The sequence below is a fragment of the Struthio camelus genome, chromosome 3 (assembly GCF_040807025.1).
Source record: "Struthio camelus isolate bStrCam1 chromosome 3, bStrCam1.hap1, whole genome shotgun sequence".
In the NCBI taxonomy this organism is placed as follows: Eukaryota; Metazoa; Chordata; class Aves; order Struthioniformes; family Struthionidae; genus Struthio; species Struthio camelus.
In genome coordinates this window covers 45632380-45650918 of record NC_090944.1, presented here as the reverse complement: position 1 = coordinate 45650918, position 18539 = coordinate 45632380, and the positions used below count along the sequence as shown (strand labels likewise).

The window sequence follows — 18539 nt, the reverse complement described above, 5'->3', positions numbered from 1 at the left end:
CATTAGCTTTGAACATTTCATAGCAAATCTGGCTACAAGCAAACCACACAAGGCACACCAGAAGGGAGAAAGAGATAGTATTATATTGAAATGAAGTTTTATTCTTCATTTAAATAAGAATAAAACAGGGTGACACCTTTACCGTATCACTTCTTTTTCGGGTCATGAATATTCAGGTTATAAACCAATCTTGACTGACTAATCTCAATTTACCAATCACAATCTCAGAATTTTGATTTGAGATTTAACTAACAGTTTTGCTCAAAACATGAAAGTGAACATATAATTTCACCTTTTCTTTCCAAGGCAAAGGGAAAATGACTAATCCAGAAGAGATCAATAGACTTGCCTAAGCACTGCTGAAGTGACCTGAATAAGAAGGTAACAAAGCATTGCTCCCTCACTTTCCTTTGGCCTAAGCTGTATGAAATGAGTGAAAAAAGTAAAAGAAATATATAACTCCCATATTATACTAATCCCCTTTGAAGCACCAATGTGTAACTCTGTACACATTACCAAATGTCAAATAGACTAAGTCAGGGATAACAGATATAAATCAGAATACACATGGGAGACAAACCAGTTATGATTAGCTTTGTTTTATTCCTTTGGGACTAAAATTTCATTTCAAGCTGCCTATTTGCTGTCATAGTAAAAAGCTATTGCATGAACACATCCCATAGCTAGGGGGTAATTAAATCCATAGGTAATTAAATTTAAATTAAATCCATAGGTAACAGAAGGATGGATTAAGTCACTGGTAACATTTCTACACTTTACTCAAATTACACAATAAGAGTTTTATGCCTATTATACTGTATTTGATAATATCTTAATTATCACAGTACTGTTTTATTACTCTTATTAATAAACATTCACACAAATTACTGGTAGTTTTTCACTACTGTTCAGAAGGTCAGCACAACAACCTGGCCTTAGAACAAGCCCTGGTCAGGTAACTGACTAAATTTAAAACAGAAAAATTGTTCTGAAATTTCAAGTCAGACATGCAGATTTTTGTTCTCTCCTCCACATCCTCTGAAACAGTTGCTTTCTGTATCCTTCCTCCATAAATTATGTTATGTGGTACGTATTCTTGAGGGAGATTTCCACAGCTTTTCCTGCTCCCTTGCAAATGGACTTACTAGTCAGGATAACTGAAAAAGCTATAAAACTTTGAATATTTACTTACTGATTTTAATAAAATGTCTCTGCTTCATGGGACACACTCTGATCATCTAAACTGTATTCTAAAATACAATAGAATAAAAAAAAGCATTGGACTGTAAATCTATTTTCACAGGTAGTTGTCCTGTCTACAAACAAGAAAGATAAGCATAAAAAGGAACTAAGATGCATTCAGAAGTCAGAGCATAGAATAGATTATTAAAGGAGATAAAACTGTCCAATGCAGTTAATTTTCAAGAGAATTCCTCATACTAGGCAGTATACTTGTATGGTGAGCTATAATAATAATAATGCTTAGAGACAGCTCAAAATGTATCCACCAAGGCTGCTTCTTTCAGGGAAGAAGACAATTCTAATGGAACATGCTTTTCTTTCCAGGGGAAAAAGCTGTTAAAGGGAAAAAGACAATAACAGGCCGACACAGATGACGCGTTGCTCAAATCGCTCATGGAAGAAAGATTAAAAGAGACACCCACAAACACCAGCTCATGGGTAGGTAGCACATCCCTTGTACCAAGCACTAGAGTCATGTCCCCTTCACATAAGAGGAAATAAGTTGCATAATAAGACAAAAGAAACTCCATGGACTAGTGGCTTAAAGTATTGAGGACCTATTGTTTCAGGTTAATTAGAGCATAATTTCAATAGCCATCTGGAAACCAACACGGCATAAATCCTGAAATAATCTGAAACATCAAGATTTCTTGAGATACATAGGATAAATTAATTTGGAAAAATTTTGCCACAGTGAAGCTTCCCCTAGCAAGGACAGTTCAGACACACCTTAAAGAAGGCGAAAGGTTTTTTTTAACAAACACATGGGATCACTGTCATATCAGAATGGCTTGCCTAAAACACTGTACCATGGCACTATACAAAGAATACTATTCTATTTTGAATACTGACAAAATTAAGTTTTTCGCTTTCTTTTTCCAGGTGACTGGAACATGGCATCCATAATATTGTCAAGAAAGTAATTACACTCCAAACTATGAAGAAATAGAAGATATCATTCATCTTATGACTATTCAGCAATTGACCAGGGAACAGAAGAATCAGTTAAAATTCAGTTGTCAGCTATTTAACATCCTGATTAGTGGCAAGGGGGGGGGGAGGGGTTAATTGGCCTAAATTCCCTATTTACAGTTCTGTGCATTTTGGTTTAATAAAAAGTAAACCAATAATCTTCATTTGCTTTTTTGGAAGGAGCCAGAATTGAGAGCAATTATTTTTCATGACCTTCCTTTTAAACGAAACTAGGTTATCCTTAAGAAACCTTGAAAACACAAATATGAAGGTATATCTCAGATTACCAGCTGTGCTGCTGGGTCATATTCCATAGCAGTTTAGCAATAGCCAAACAATTTCTTCCTTCACAAGCAAGATACACATACCTAAAGGGAGATTACCACCCAAACCTGAGCATCATTTTTCACCCCACCAAGAATCTCACCCATACCTACCAGTGGAAGGTCTACTACATTTAAAAGACAGAAATCACTGCCAATATTCACCTTGCTTTAATATTATTTCTAAAGAGGGGGAAAAGCTACTAAGAATCACGTGTATATTTTAATTAACAATGAAAGCACATGTTGGCTTTAAAATTTAATCATAAAAGAAGAAAACCCAAATGTTTCGTTTTCTCATTTAATACCTATCACAGCTCCTTGAAAAACATATGACAGAGTAGCATCAAAAAAAACACCACACACCCCCACACTAAAACACAGACCACCACCCACAAAACGTGTTTTTCTACACACCTTGTGATAGCTCAAACTGTGCAAAAGCCACATGCACAAAAGCAAACTTCTTGCAATTTAGTCTGGCCAAATGAAACTGGTCACGTGCCTCCTCTGGATCCTGAAGACTGTAAAGAGAGTAATAGTTACAGAATGAAAAGCCTGACTAACAAGGATCAAGTTCCATGTACTTAGTGATAGCATCAGATAATTCTGGAAAAGTAATTCATCTGTAGCCCACAAGAAGTTTTTCTCCTCCTTAGAACCATTAGCAAAGTACAAATAAGCAAAGTGTCTTAAAAAGCTAATAACCGAAAGATATCAAACTGACTCTTTCCATAGAATTCTGTAGTGAAAGGTTTAATTATACTGAGAAAAGTATCATTAGCACTTCAGGTGTATTACTAGAGTACAGTTAAGTTTAATGCACTCAACCTTTTGATAACCCAGAGCAATAGGACAGGGACAGAATAACTTTTGCACAAGCAAAGTCAGACTAATAAAGCTCTAATGCATGAAATTCACTTTATCACTCGTAAAAATCAAAATGTTTCTGTAAAAGAGGGAAAAGAGAGAGAAGGAGAGAGGGAGAGCAATTAGCACAGCAAGACCTAATATGAGCAACAGGCACTATGCTACACACTTGGTGGCACTGTGCAGCAGCCAGAAGAGTTAGGTGAAGGCTGGCCAAGCATGGTTAATTTGCAATATGGATGACCCATTCACAGATGCAGTTAGCTCTGTTTTGCTAACAGATGCATCTGTTAGCATAAAATCACCTGAGCATTTTTCAGGGTACATTCAAGGGTTTCTCAAGCACCATCACAATCACAATAGGCTAAAAGGTTTTGGCAGTCAGATTGTCTGGAAAATGGACCAGGGTAAGACACGCTAAGTGCCAAGAATGGACGAAAAGAACCCAGTGCTGATGTTAATAGACACTAAAATCTCAAATTACTGTCGTTGCTTGTTTCAGAAGTTTGTGAAGCCATGACTTGCTCTTCCTGTTATGTGCAAGATTTGAAAGAACAGCAAATGGAGCACTGCTATAGAGCGTTTTCCCCCACCAAAGGCACTACAGTCGGAACATCTGTGGATCAAAGTGCTACTCACTTGCAGTAGCTGAAAAATCAAAGGACCCTAGTAAGCCATGAGATAGGTGGGAATATTTTCTTTAACAGAAACTAAAACTGAGCAAAGAACAGATATTAGACTAGCTGACAGTCAGGAACAGAGAAAAATCTGAAATGCTGTGGAGATCTCAGAAGCCAACAAGATTGCTAGCAATGAGTGAACATTAAGAACAAGAGACTCAAACACTCCAATATCTTAATGTCAATCTCCAGAAATAATAGACCAGTGACACTGCTTTTGATTGATCAGATTTTAAACAAAATGAGTTTCATATGCTGATGACATTACATGTTTTGTTCATAAGTGTAACTTATGAATGTAATTTCATAGAAATAACATTGCATCCCATTCTGATTGAGAAAGCACTAGCTTATAACAAATCAGAGTAAGAGTTAGTTAATCTCCAAAAGCAGTTTTCAAATGGAGAACCACAATTTAGGGAGACATTTCTAGGAAAATTCCATTGGGATTGACGCTGTGCCATATTTTAGTGGGTACATTTTTTTTAAGCAGCGGGAGGGCTGTTGTCTTTAAAGAGTTGTCATCAGGAAACATAACTGATGGCATTTGTTGATTAACAGATACCAAGTAGAAAATGAAAAGAACAGATCTGAATTACCCAGTGAGCTAGGTGCACTCTATAGGAACACTGGTTACCAAAGCAGAAGATGTTTTAGTATAGCTAAAGGCCGTGCATTTTAATAAATGAAACAAAGAAAGGTACAGACTACTTCCGAAAAGGTCTCTAAAACCTGTAGTGGTCAAGCAACTAAACACATCACCCCAATGAGACATTGCAACTAAAATGGTTAACAATATTCATGCATTCTACTATTAATAGGCTAGTGACAGAACCTTCAATTATGGTCTTTTGCTATACCATACACAGAATATGTCATGCAGTTCTGGCATCCATATTTTTTAAATCGTATTAAAAAAAAAAAATCAAGTGCAAAGAGATCCAAGAGTTGTAAAATGATTAAGGTAGTAAAAAAAATAATCTCTCATGGTGTAAGGTAAAAGTTCCGTTTAGTTCAAAAAGAACACAGATGTGGCTTGATAGTAAGCATCCAAGCACCGTTTTGGTAAAGAAGTTCCAAACGCCAAAGAGTTTCAGTTTTGGATTGAAAAGCATGAGCTGAAAGCCTCTGTTACACAATCTCTGTTCAGATGAAAACTAACTAGCCATTTAACAAGAACACCATCTCTCAGTATCTTTAGATAAAGACAGGAGATCTTTCTGGAAGATATGTTTTAGCTCAGCATTTACACAATAACATCTTTCTTCAAGATGCTAAGGATTCACAACAGAGTATTACTCACACCTGCTCATTTCCCAACAGTAGATTCAAGAGATTACTGAAGACATACAGTAGAAGTAAATGATGATGCAGAAAGATCCACTGAGCTGACAGAACAGGCAAAGCAGCAGATCATACCAATATTGCTAGATCAAGCCACCTGCCAAAAGGTCACACAGCAGAATACAGAAAGGAAAAGTCTAGCCATACTCATGGGGAGACCACCTGCTCACTTCTTTGACTGTGAAGAACTGCTATGATGCTTAAAAGCAGCTCTTCATCAACCCATGTGCTGTCACAGTATTTTGAGTGACAAAAGAACTCCTCACCAAAAAATCAAATTAGAATCCTGCCCCAGTAAATATGAGAAAGGAAACACTGGTGTTCAAATGTGGATAAAGCAATAAAAGCTTACAGTTAGAACTAATTTCCTAAGTCACGAAAGTCTAGAATGATGTTCCTAGATGCTCTTCCCGTCCTAAGGCAGCTATTTAACGCAGTTCATTCACCAAGAGAGAAAGCAGACTAGATAAGGAAGTTTAGATCACTGGAGTTTGGCTAAACGGACTGGACAATAGCAGGTTGTGTACCTTACAGCTACGGCGAGTCAGTTATAGAAGTCCCCAGGGGAAATAATCATAACTTGCAATGTACTGTGTTAAAACACAGTTTAGAATTTCCCCAAAATTAAAGCTTTATCAGATTTCACTGATGCTACTATCTGCAGCTTCTTTTGAGCTGATGTATAAAGCTGAAGTAAGGGGGAAAAACAACATCTCATACCGCTTCCCATGTGCCTGACACATACAATCCAGGTAAAAATGTATGTTAACACATCTAAATCAAAAGGTTCTGAACAATCACGTTTTTTTCATATATAAGAGGAATGTAAGTACTGCAAAAGCAATAGGTAGGTTGACTAGCTAAACCTGTTCAGAATTTCAGAGATGCTACATGAAAACAACATGACCAGGTAAAACATTCATTTATGTTGTGGAAGCCACTAATGAAAAATAACTGTCTTTACCATCATCAAAATTCAGAAGTCAGACTTCTTATACTGAAAAATGACAATGCATACTTACGCTTTCAACTCAGCAAATCGCACAAGGATGCGAGCATAGCTCTCATCTTGACTATGCTTTTCTGCAGGTAATGCAGTTACCGCTTGACTGTAACGACCAATGAGTCTATTCAGTAGTGCAACATCCATCTGAGGAATACCCTTTTTCTCTAGCCTAAGCAAGAAACTCAGCCAATCTTCTGGATTGTTTGTTGTCATTATTATGTGATTAACAGTTCCAGAGTTATCTAACAGAAAAATAACAAAACGGTTTGATTAAAACTGCAACAAACATGAAAAGCACCATAAAACACTTTTTGTGAACTTTCACCTACAAAGATTCAATAGACTGGGGAAACAAAAAGTTATTTAAAAAAAACTAGGAGAGATGAAATTTATTTTAAGGTGATTAATACTAAAGAAATGCTAAAAGGATAATATTGAAACACTTTAAACCCTTTCAGTTAACAGTTGTTCTATTCTTAGTCTAGGTTAAGATCAGTTACAGAAGTGACAACAGAGATACTGTTGTCAGAGAAAATACTGTCACTGTCAACAGAGAAAATACTTACCTGTTGTGTCAGCTGATATTTTAGTATAATTAAGTTCATCTGTGACATTGTCTTCATTTTTGTACTTGTTTTTCAAGTCTCTAACTCTACTCATGATTGAAGCAATTTGTGGCAATCCTCTTTCACTTAGATCCTCCTCCTCCATCTGCAGATACAAGGTTAAAAACTAGTAAAGTTACTGAAGAACTCCATTGTAGTGGATCCTTAACTGGAATTACCTCTAGTTGGCAGCACATGGAAAACACTTTCCCATGTATATTTTGCAGATTGGTTGAGACTAAACCAAATTATATAACAAATATTCTAGTAAGACTTTGTCAGCTTAGTTATACAAATAAACTTCATAGCAGAAGCCAACTTTGAGCAGCAAAAGGAATTGGTGCACTGAACTGATCTGCTCAAATGGTAATCCATGCTGTGTAACAGCCCTTTCCAATAACATATATCCAGTGTTTCAACAAAGTATACAGAGGGGGCAGACGTTGCCTGAACAGCTCTCAAACCACATTCTAAATTGATTTGGATAGCTAACAAAAAGACATAGTCCTAGCCTTACATTCCTGCCACTTCTCTTGAACCAACCAGCAATGGAACGGGTATTTACCAGACCTCGCGGTTACCTGGCTCAGGGTCAAACACCAACAGAAAGCTAATCCTCTGTGGAAAATAAAAAAGGAGGATGTGCTATATTGTTGTGGTTTTGTGTTTTGTTTTCTCCTGCTTCCTCAACTGCCTCACCATATGGAGAAAAAGGAAAGGCAGAAAGGAGAGACCTTTTCACTTGGTGATACCTAGTAAAGGTGGGTCAGACTACCTGAGATGTCCAGGCTCTCCCCCCCACCACCATCTTAAAGATTTTAGGTATCGAAAGAAAATTTGATAGTGCAAACTTCAAGTTTTAGCAACAAATTCACTTCTCCATTCTCATCACAGGTAAGTTACAACAGAACTAAAAATTCACAACAGTAAAAGATGATTTTTAGGATTACTTTTCCCGTGTATGGGCCCGATATTAACACATTATATGCATAGTTGAACAGAGAATTGTACCCTGAAATTTTTCAGTTTATTCATCTAGGATTTGCCTTGATTTTAATATTATCCTTCTTTAAAGTAGCACTTAATTAAAATACACGGTACATTTATTTATACCATTTTCAGTGTAAATTAAACATTTTGAAAGACTTCCTTGCTATAGCTCTCATTAAGCTTTGCTGTTGCAAAATTTTACAGCCTAGATCTCTATCCGAAAGAATTTGGTCTTTATTACGCAAATAAAGACAAACCACTGAACATAGGTGAATCAGAAAGGAAAGTGTAACAAATAACTATACTACATTGCCATAATAAATATTATGCAACTTTTGTGTTAATTCCTAGTTGGAATACCTGTTTTATCAGGGAATACAATCCAACATCAAAACCAAGATTTGGTGGTGAAGGTTAGTCAGGAAACACTACTCAGAAGAAAGTTCACAGATGAAACACTGAAGAGGAAATAATCTGCACAAGGTCTCACAATCTGTGTAGGAGCCGGAAGAATCCTAAAGCAAATTTGTGTGGTCAACTACTAAGAATCATTCCCACATAACTGGGGTAATTCAAGGCCTATAAAAGTAACAGTATAAATGTTAAACATTCACAGTAAACTACTGAGAACCTTACAAGGACAAACTTAAGCATGTTTCACCTTTCTAAAGTCTCTTCAAGAAGGGTCAGATCTTGTGTATATTTCCAAAGAATAAACCTTATTACTTTTGCAAAGGATGTGATAGGGTCACTGGTGTAGGTGGCAGTTTACTAACAAAATAAAAAATGTACTCAGCTAAGAGATGTGCTACATAAACAGCATCTTTATATAATTTCAGTACAAGTTGTTTACCATAGCTATAACTGAAACTCCAGATTTGATCAACTCATCTACTAAGTGCATCTTCTCCAAACAGAAAATATCCACCTCCTAAGGTTTTCAAAACACCAGCATATAGAGAAACACTAAAGTATACACAAAGAACTTCAGAGAGTAACCTTTTCATATGACGTACAAATAATAATATTTTTTATGTATAAAAATCATATTAACATTGGTCTCCTTTTCTGCTGTGGAAAGATCTAATCAATAAAAGTAGCTTGGCAAGTTTATCAATGGGATTTATGGAAGTGTTGGAAGGAAATTAAACTTAACCCAGCGGGTCTCTTTTCATTGTTTTAGTTTTCAATGTTTTCTACACATATTCACTTTGCGCTGTTAAAAAAAGTTTAAAAATAACTATTACAAAACATCATTTTTACTGCAGCTAAGATAATCATGTGGATAATACTCCTCTGGCATTAGTAGAGGAGGAAAATAAGGGCACAACTACATATGGTTTCCATTGTATCTGGAAAGTAAACATGCAAGTTTTCAAAATCACAGAATGGTTGAGGTTGGAAGGCATCTCCGGAGATCATCTAGTCCGACCTCCCTACTCAAGTAGGGTCCTCTAGAGCACATTGCCCAGGAAAATTTTTAATATACATATGAAATCACATATAGGATAGAAGGAATCAAAGAATCTGCCTCTGTACGCCTACATTTGACATAAAAGACCTAGCAAATTAAACCACTGCAATTAAATCTGCCAAATTAAATCAGACCAAATCTGCCAAATTAAATCAGACCCCTGCAATTAAATTTGAAAACCAAATTACGCATGCAGGTTTATTATAGAGCACCGAAAGAAGAGAAAGATCATAGGGGAAAATGTAAAAACACAAAGTTAATGTACAAGGCTGAATTTCACAGAACATGATATTCCGGAAGAGTATGCTTTCTCCCCCCCCCCCCCCCTTTATAACAGCAGCTTGGCAACCAATTACTATATATAGGTGTTTGTAACTATTTTTTAAATTGGTAACTTAAATCTAGGTTTGCAGCTGATAACATGGCTAAGTAAAGCTCAGAAGTGTCATGCAAGCCCTTTACTCTCAAGTCTGAATCAATATATGTAGTGCACTGGTACTCTGACTAATCTGTTGACCATGTGGGTCTACTGACTTTCAGATCAGCATACAATAGCAAAGACACAGCAAATTAAAATATACGGAAAACAATTATCCACACTTCATTAGAAAACTTTTAAGGGCTCCACCAATTAACAAATACTGAAATCCACTGTTGAAATAAAATTGCTATTGGGGAGTTAAAGAAAATTTACAGAGTTTTTTTCCCCCCTGCAGAACCAGTGGAAGAATACACAGATGTGCTAAACAAATAACAGATGCAGTAGAGGCATGCACTTTTGAGAAGTCTAGCTTTTTTTCCTCTTATTTGGTAATTTCAAGCTTCAGCTGCCTTCTCAGCTTACACCCTCTTCCCATCACAATCGACTGAAATTCTGAAAACCTTTAATGTAAATATCCATGTCCCTTACTGTATATGCAAATCTGATAGGCTATTACAGGGATTTAGTTACTTCCTGTTACATAGTGAGATATGTACACCAAAACCAAACCAATTTCTGCATCTTCTCCATTTAACATAAGCTTACGCCATCAGTCCCTTCTCTCCAGCTGATTTCGCTACTGCTTTAACAGGCGGCATATGCTCAGTATATACAGCAAGCAGTCAAAGACTGAAACTAGAAAAGATGACAGGAGCTCTCCAAACTCCAACTTCAGGAGAAAAGGCAAAAAAAAAAAGGTCCTCACAGTTTTATTTCCTACATAAAATTAATCTTCTCTTCTGCTTCAGAGTCTTTATTCCTCCACAAATTGCTAAAGGCAAATCACAAGGCGGGACAAGTTAAGGTAAGCACGAGCCAGCAATGTGTCTTTGTGGCCAAGAAGGCCAATGGTCTCCTGGGGTGCACTGGGAAGAGTGTTGCCAGCAGGTTGAGAGAGGTGATCCTCCCCTCTCCTCAGCCCTGGGGAGGCCACATCTGGAGTACTGGGTCCAATTCTGGGCTCCCCAGTACAAGAGAGACCTAGCACTACTGGAGAGAGTCCAACAGAGGGCTACAGAGATGAGGAGGAGACTGGAGCACCTCTCCTATGAGGAAAGGCTGAGAGAGCAGGGCCTGTTTAGCCTAGAGAAGAGAAGACTGAGAGGCGATCTCATCAATGTCTAACAAGTATCTGAAGCGAGGGTGCTGAGAGGATAAGGCCAGACTCTTCCCTGTGGTGCCCAGCAACAGGACAAGAAGCAACAGGCACAAACTGAAACACAGGAAGCTCCATCCAAACATGAGGAAAAACTACTTTGCTGCGAGGGTGACAAAGCACTGGAACAGGTTGCCCAGAGAGGTTGTGGAGTCTCCTTCTCTGGAGACATTCAAAACACGCCTGGACACAATCCTGGGCAATGTGCTCTAGAGGACCCTGCTTGAGCAGGGGGGTTGCACTAGATCTCCAGAGATCTCTTCCAACCTTGGCCGTTCTGTGAAATATCTCAAAATGGAAGCGTTCTGCATACACTTTATTCACAAAGACCAACCATAGCTGATTCCATTACCCTGGATTATATTACTCCACCTAAAAATTTAGCACACGTTAGCCTAATCTCCTTACCAGAACAAGTGGCACTAGCTTTCACAATGAGCAAACGGGGAAAAAAAAAAAATTCACATGTTCATTTGTTCAAGGGGGTACTGCCAAAGCCAAGCGACACCTATTTCTTTGTATTGTAAAAGGATATGGATGCCTTAAAGATCTTTTAAGAAATAATATGCCACATCCTCAATGCCACATCAGTTTATTATCAACAGAAATATAATACCTGGATAGAGCTGAGACATAAGAATCTAGGTAAGCTGAGCAGAGCAAATATGCTAAGCAGAGCAAATATGCTAAAATGAATTGAAGATAAACTGAAGATTTCTATGATTTCTCTGTTTGCAACAAAAATCTCTTCCATTTTTATGAACCATATAGGTGACAACTTTTCCCAGGTTAATCAATCTGTTCCAAACATCTAATGAACAGGATCATTTTAATTCCTCAAAAGCCTATTAAAAATAGTAGTGATATAAATGCATATCCAAGAGATTTGACTTGCGGGTTATTGTGAACCTGGGCCCAGAAATGGGAAGCTACCTTACTGTGGACAGATTAAATGAGTTCAAAGGCAGACTAACTCTGTTTTTAGACAGTGGAAAGTCGGTCTCTGATCTTTTTGTATTCAGATATAACAAGTCAGTGAAAAGTTACTTGAAGGCCCATGGAGATGAGATCAATTTTAGATCAATTATTGATAGTGAGGTAACTGAAAAAGATAAAGAAAGTTCATCCACATCTAATTCCACTGTATAAAAATAACCTGTCACTTTCACCAACTCTCTCCACTAATTTGTAGAGCACTGTCCAAAGTAAGTTTGCACTTTCTTGAAAGCGGCAGACTTAGCTATCACCAAGCAAAAACCTGGACATACAGCATACAGCAGAGACCATAACCCAGCAGATTGTCATACTTACACAAGATTGATTATATAGCAGAAATAAACATATTTCACCTCCTTCCTGTATTAGGAATGGCCCACTAAGCATATGAAGTCCACTTTAGTCTATATGGATATATATGTATTTTTAGTAGGTTCAAAACTTTGTTTCTCTCTGTATAACCCAAAACGCAGTCTGGCAAAAACACCATCTATGTTATCACTGTCAACAGCTCTTAACACTTTAACATTTCACCAGACAAAGAATTGTTCAAAACATCAATTTTATAATATTTTTGCAAAAAAGATAAAAGAGAAGTTCTGAAAATAGTTTCTTCCTTCTCTACAAAAAAGTTATTTTCAGGTGCCTATGAAAAATAGAAGCAAGCATCCCCCAAGATTTATACCTATTCCTCCCCCAAGTGCATAGAGAAGAATTACCATAGGCTACCCTGAGACTGGCTCTGTAAGCCAACCCATTTTCAGAAGATCATTTTACTAAAAATTACAAAGGTGACTGCCACAGCAAAGACCGTTCTGATAATTCACGTGCCTTTCCAAAGATGATAGTTATTTACCTCATGTGGATAAAAATATTGACCTCTTCCTAAGGCAAATTTTGGTACCTATTTCAGTTTTGCCTTTGATAAATACAATAAAGAGGGGCATAAACTCAGATACTCTAGACCTATTTTTATGCGTGGGAATATCCTTAAAGATCTGAATTTGAGCAGTATCCATTCCCTCTAGCTACAGATCTATATAAGGATAAAGTTAGCTTCTCTGCACCGACAGACTAAGAACATCAAAATAAATGTACCTCATGTTTAGTAATACCATGACCTCTCATCACAACAGTATTTGGTAACAATTCCCAGATGGAATTTTTTTTTTTTCTCCACACACAGCTTCTTTGTTTTCCTCATCAATGTAAAGGGGTAATTATTCTTTTTCCAGTGATAGGTTGCCAAACATAATGCAAAAAAAATCAAAAATTTCCTGAATAAATTTGATCTTATTTCTTATCAACAGGTGTCAGACTTACATTTCCAGTGCGCAGCTTCTAAACTGTTCAAGGTTCAATGCGTATTATATGCAGAAAACCTCTGAGGAACGGATACGTCTTGCCAAAAAGCTAGCAAAGATGAGGGTCCAGTTGTTTCAGATGTTCCCAGAAATCCAGCAAAGGCAAGAAACATAGTTCTCCATCCTAAAAAGTTCCTGCATATTAAAAATGAAATGGTTAGACATTGAGAAGTATACATAAGAGTGCCTCCTAAACCTCGCTCATCTTCATATCATCTCAGAAGTTTTCATTAAAATATACCAACAAAATTATTCCAAATTAATAACTAAACAGCACCAAAAAAGGCACTAAAAACTACTTCTGGAATAAGGGCAAGCACTTCCAAATGTGTCTGCTGGTTATGACCAAGAACAAAGGTCTCTGTATCCAACATCCATTCTTTATGACTTAGGTCTCAGACCACTGAAAAAAAGAGAGAGCAAGAAAAAAAAATGCACAAGTGCTCCAGCAAATAGTGCTTAAAATCACTTCAAAGCCACAGAGGCTGACATATCCTGAAAATACACAGGAAAATATCCAGTTATAAGATACCATATTTGTTTACAGATTTATTGATGAAAAATATGCTAAGAGCATAATAATCTATGTATTTTCATGATTTGTAACTAATTTTTCTACTCATGCCTGAGTTCAACCTTAAGCAAGTATTCCGTCTCATTTTGACATAACCTGCAGCATGATTACTTTTCAAGAAAGCATTTGCCATGAATTTCTCTACTGTGTAAAGTGTTCAAAATTCAATAAGACGGTGAAGATCTAAACCAGTAAAATAATGTTATAAATGTATACTCAATAAAAACTGAACTAAGTGCATCAGGGCTGAGAGCTAGAAAAACCGTACAGGAAAGAGGGTTAGGGACAGGGAAGCAAGGCACAGGGAGACCATGCATGCAAATCAGGAAGATATAGAACTAATTCTAAATAGGTGTAGTAGTCAAGTAGCTTCCACCCCTGATACAGACCCAATAAGTTAGAAGCAACGGGACAGAGATTGAAAGGGCAGGGTATGTTGTAAACAGGTGAGGTGGCAGCATGGGTTGGCCACAAGATTTCATCTGTAATGCACAAAGCAGTATTTGTTGATGCTAAAGAGAAACAGCATCCAGCCTTGAAACACTGAATTTGCCCTATTATTCTGCTTCTATTCATTTAATTTCACAATACCTGTAACAATATCATATTATAGAGTTGGATATAGTTTTTCCTCAAATATAAACCTTGAGAAAGTCTAAAAATATGTTTCAATTACTGAGCATAAAGGTGTACCCAGTAATCTACTGAAATACTGACCTATACCTGTTTATCCAAATAAACCAACAGTTGCAGAGGGCGGCAAAAACTTCCAGTAAATGCTTAAAAGATTGCCTGTATTGTTTTCCTCTTCAGTCAGCTTAATAAGAGATATCTGTGTTTCCTATACCTATATTTTCCTTATATCCCCAGACTACTGTGTGTATAACTGTTACCTTACACATATTTCTAGCTATCTTTGTGGTCCAATTAAAATGTCTGCTAATACCAAGAGACTATATCTTATGGACTTTAAATCAGGTGCTCTACTCTGTGCAGAAAGGATACAACGCCACTTATCCCTCTCCCTCAGGAACTTTACCCATACGTATATTTTCTGGCACTTTTCCCTTCTTCCCCCATATTTAAGGAGTCCTTTTCTTCCTCTATGCATAAAGATCCCACATAAATAAGACAGGAAAACTGACTGTAGCCTTGAACTTCAACATAGCAACATTGCTTAAACATATTGTAGTATTGAATGTTAGCAGCTATTACAGACATTCGTCTGTGTATAAAAGTTCCTGCTCTCAAGACCTTGCCATCTTGGTTCAAGCCAAGTAAGAACAAAAGCACGAAATAACACATGGTTATCTTCAGAGACACATGGCACTGTCCGTCATTTACCTAGTTATCAGTTCACGCTCTGCAGAAGTCACAGCAAAATCTAATTTTTATTACCAATTTGAAAGAACAGATAGATAGCAACTTAAAACTTCTGAAGTTTTTTCTACACTTAAGAGAAGTCTTGAAAGCAGCAGATCTGCTTGCTAAAAGAAGCAAATTCTTAGGTTAACGTTTGAAAAGCAGATTGCAGTGGCAGAAATATGAAACAACTTAACTCTTTTGTTACTTTGGATAGGTATTATAAAAACGCAGTGTCTAGAAAGTGTCAGTCTAAGTTGTTCCATAAGCAGAATTACCAAACTTGAATTCGGATCAGTGGCATAAGCACTCCAGTTGTCACAAATTCAGCTCCCTTACGTCCTGTGTGACACCCTGACTACAAGGCTAACAGGTTACATAATAATTAACTGCCTAGCTCCTACCACACAGGCTAGGTAACTCACTTCCAACTTGTTCCACAGTACAGCCTGTAGTAGAAGTCTCTCTCCTTTGCCCAGGCATTATTTTCCCCAAACATATAGAAACTTGATGGTTCTAAAACCTCTTTTGAAACCAGGCTTAGAATTTACTTACTTTTTTTAAGTCCTAAAATCCAATTTAGGGTTTGCTTATACAGAAACAAAAAATAACTAACATCAGAAAATTATGACAGCATCATTAAGCATAATAAAAAATGGGAAAAATAGGAATTTTAGTTTTAACTTAAAAAAAGAAAAGACAAGACAGACACAAAAGGAAATGAATCAAGGCAACGGTGAAGAGCAGAAAAACAGATGAGATGCTGTAGCATAAACACAGTGAAAGCAGCATGCAACACCACTGAGACAGAATTTTAAGTACAGAAGGCTTAAAGACATAGCCAAGCAGTGATACTAGAGACATGATTGAAAAGTTTTAATGTAGAATATCATTTTAGGAAGAGCTCTAGCAGTAACATCTCCACTAGCCAGAGCTGGACAGGTACACATTCCAAAGAGCCCTCTGTCCTTTTCCCCTTTTCACCCACTTGGACCTTTCTATTGCTGAAACAGGTTACATGATATCAAGAGCAATCCTGCTTTATGCCTGTTTTTGGGAAAGTGTGTTTCTTCATCCTAGTGGAACGTAACTTGAAAACTGGACTGAAATCCTCGACTAATTAGAACTTGTCAAGTCCACAGGCAGTTGCGTTATCCAGAACTTGCTTTTCATTTGATTTCAGAAGATTCCAAACATAAAAACAAATAAATAAACCCACAAAACCGTTCACCAGTTCTAGATAAAAAGTGTATCACCTCTGAGGGAGAAAGGTAGTGGGGGGTGGGGGAAAAAAAAGGATGGCGAGTGAGGTAGGGAAAGGCACATGCCAGATCTCTTATAGCTCTACTTGGAGAACATTAAAACATCAACCAGTGAATTACTACAACCTAAAATAACGCCTTTCGACCGCTCCTAGGTTCCTCCTGGGACCAAATTCCTGAACATCGCAGCACTCAGCTACAGGCATCACCGCATTCACCTGCGCTTTTCTGACATCCAGCCAAAATCACCCCTACGTGGCCGAGCACCCTGCCAGACCCCCTCCACCCCCCGCCGGCCCGAGCCGAGGGCGGGGCCGGCGGGAGCCGAGCCGAGCCGGGCGACGCCGCGCGCCAACCGCCTCACGCGGCCCGCGAGCCCCGCCGCAACGCCAAGGTCGCCCTCAAGCCGCCGGCGCGGCTTCTCATGAGAGAAGTGGCCCGTGGCCCCCGGCCCAGCTCGGTCACGCGAGGCCGCACTCACCGCTGCCCGCGTCAGGGCTAGGGAAAGGCTCCGGCCGGACAAGGGCGCGCGCCGCTCTCCGTTTGAATATCACCGACGCCCAAAGAGCCCGTTTCCTATTGGCCGGAACAGCTCGCGGGGCGGGTGAGGAAGCGAGCGCTGATTGGCCGGGCGGGGGGGGTGGGGGGAAAAGCGGAGCCCGCCTTCCTATTGGAGGCGAGCGGCCGCGGCGCAAGCCGTAGCTGTCGTGCCTCCCCTCCTCTCCCGCCTTTGTCCTCCCGCGGATGCCGGGGCGGGGCTGCTCGCGCCGCTGAGAGCGGTGCGCCAAGGCCCAGGGCTTGTCCTGTTAGCCCCTACCTCGCAGCAGGGGGGGCTTCTGCGCAGGCGCGTTGGGAGGCCGGGCGCGCTCTGCTGGCGGGGGGGGGCGTGGCGGGCGGCGGTGTCGCGTGACGTGGGGGCTGTTAGCTGCTTTAACGGCCGGGGGTTTGAGCTGAGAGGAGGGAGCTGTTTGCGCTGCTGCCGCAAGGCGAAGAAGGCGCCTTGTTGTCCGGCTGGAGTGACGTGACAAGGCGTGGCCCCCAGCGGAGGTGACGGGTTTCTCCCCGCGCGGCGGTTGCCTCAGGCTTCTCTTCTCTGGGGCGGGCAGCCTCTACCCGAGCGCTGGTTGGGGGCGGCCGAGGCAGCGGCTCGTTCCTCCTCGTCTCCCGTTGGCGTGGCTCCCATCCTTGTTAATTTCTAATTCTCACAAGGAGAGGGAGGGAAGTATGACCTGTCCTGTTGGAGTTCGTGGTTACAAAGTTCAGAGCACAGAAACAAAACATTACAAACTTAAAATACACCTGACAATATTTTCCTCTTCAGGCAGTTTCTTGAGGGTTTTTTTTTTTTTTTGAAGCTTAATTTAGCCATAACAGCATGACTAGGCAAAGAGAAAAAGGTTTGCAGAAAGACTGTAATGCCTGTGGCAGAAATGAAGGAGCTTCCATTTACTATTCCTCATTGCAGTATAAATTATGTATGGTGTTTGGATTGTTGCTAGCACCATCTTTTATTTACTTATAAACATATATACAAGTCTGTGACATAACATGCAGGGAATTTAAGATATATAACAGGTGAAGTTTCCATCTAAAGATTATTCTAATTTGAATGAGAAAAGTGACGTGTGAATCACACAAACAAGGAGGAGATGAAGAAAGAGATGGATGACAAAGGGAAAGAAAATGTAGTCCTCTGCGATGAGTTGCCATCAAGGAAATCTTGTTTCATTAGTTTAAATGCTTAATTGTGTGGTAAGATTTTTGCATAATTTTGGACAATGGTATTGCAAATCCACGTGTGGCACAGGCACAAGTGAATCATGAACAATTTTCCAAAT

General features: G+C 38.9%; 1 protein-coding gene across 2 annotated transcripts in view; it reads right to left on the bottom strand.

Moving 5' to 3' along the window:
* The window catches only part of TTK (TTK protein kinase), a 47364-nt gene extending 29640 nt beyond the window's left edge, over window positions 1-17724 (bottom strand). Inside the window, exons 1-5 of one of the 2 annotated variants that reach the window (XM_068937626.1) lie at window positions 17183-17724; window positions 13463-13638; window positions 7004-7148; window positions 6454-6679; window positions 2955-3061 (exon numbers count right to left, since the gene is read on the bottom strand). In XM_068937626.1, the coding sequence (XP_068793727.1) occupies window positions 2955-3061; window positions 6454-6679; window positions 7004-7148 (478 nt within the window). In that variant the 5' untranslated portion in view covers window positions 13463-13638; window positions 17183-17724. Of the gene's footprint in view, window positions 1-1192; window positions 1253-2954; window positions 3062-6453; window positions 6680-7003; window positions 7149-13462; window positions 13639-17182 lie in introns of those variants that run through there. The other variant, XM_068937627.1, reaches the window with a different exon arrangement.
* Window positions 17725-18539: the final 815 nt, after the last annotated feature.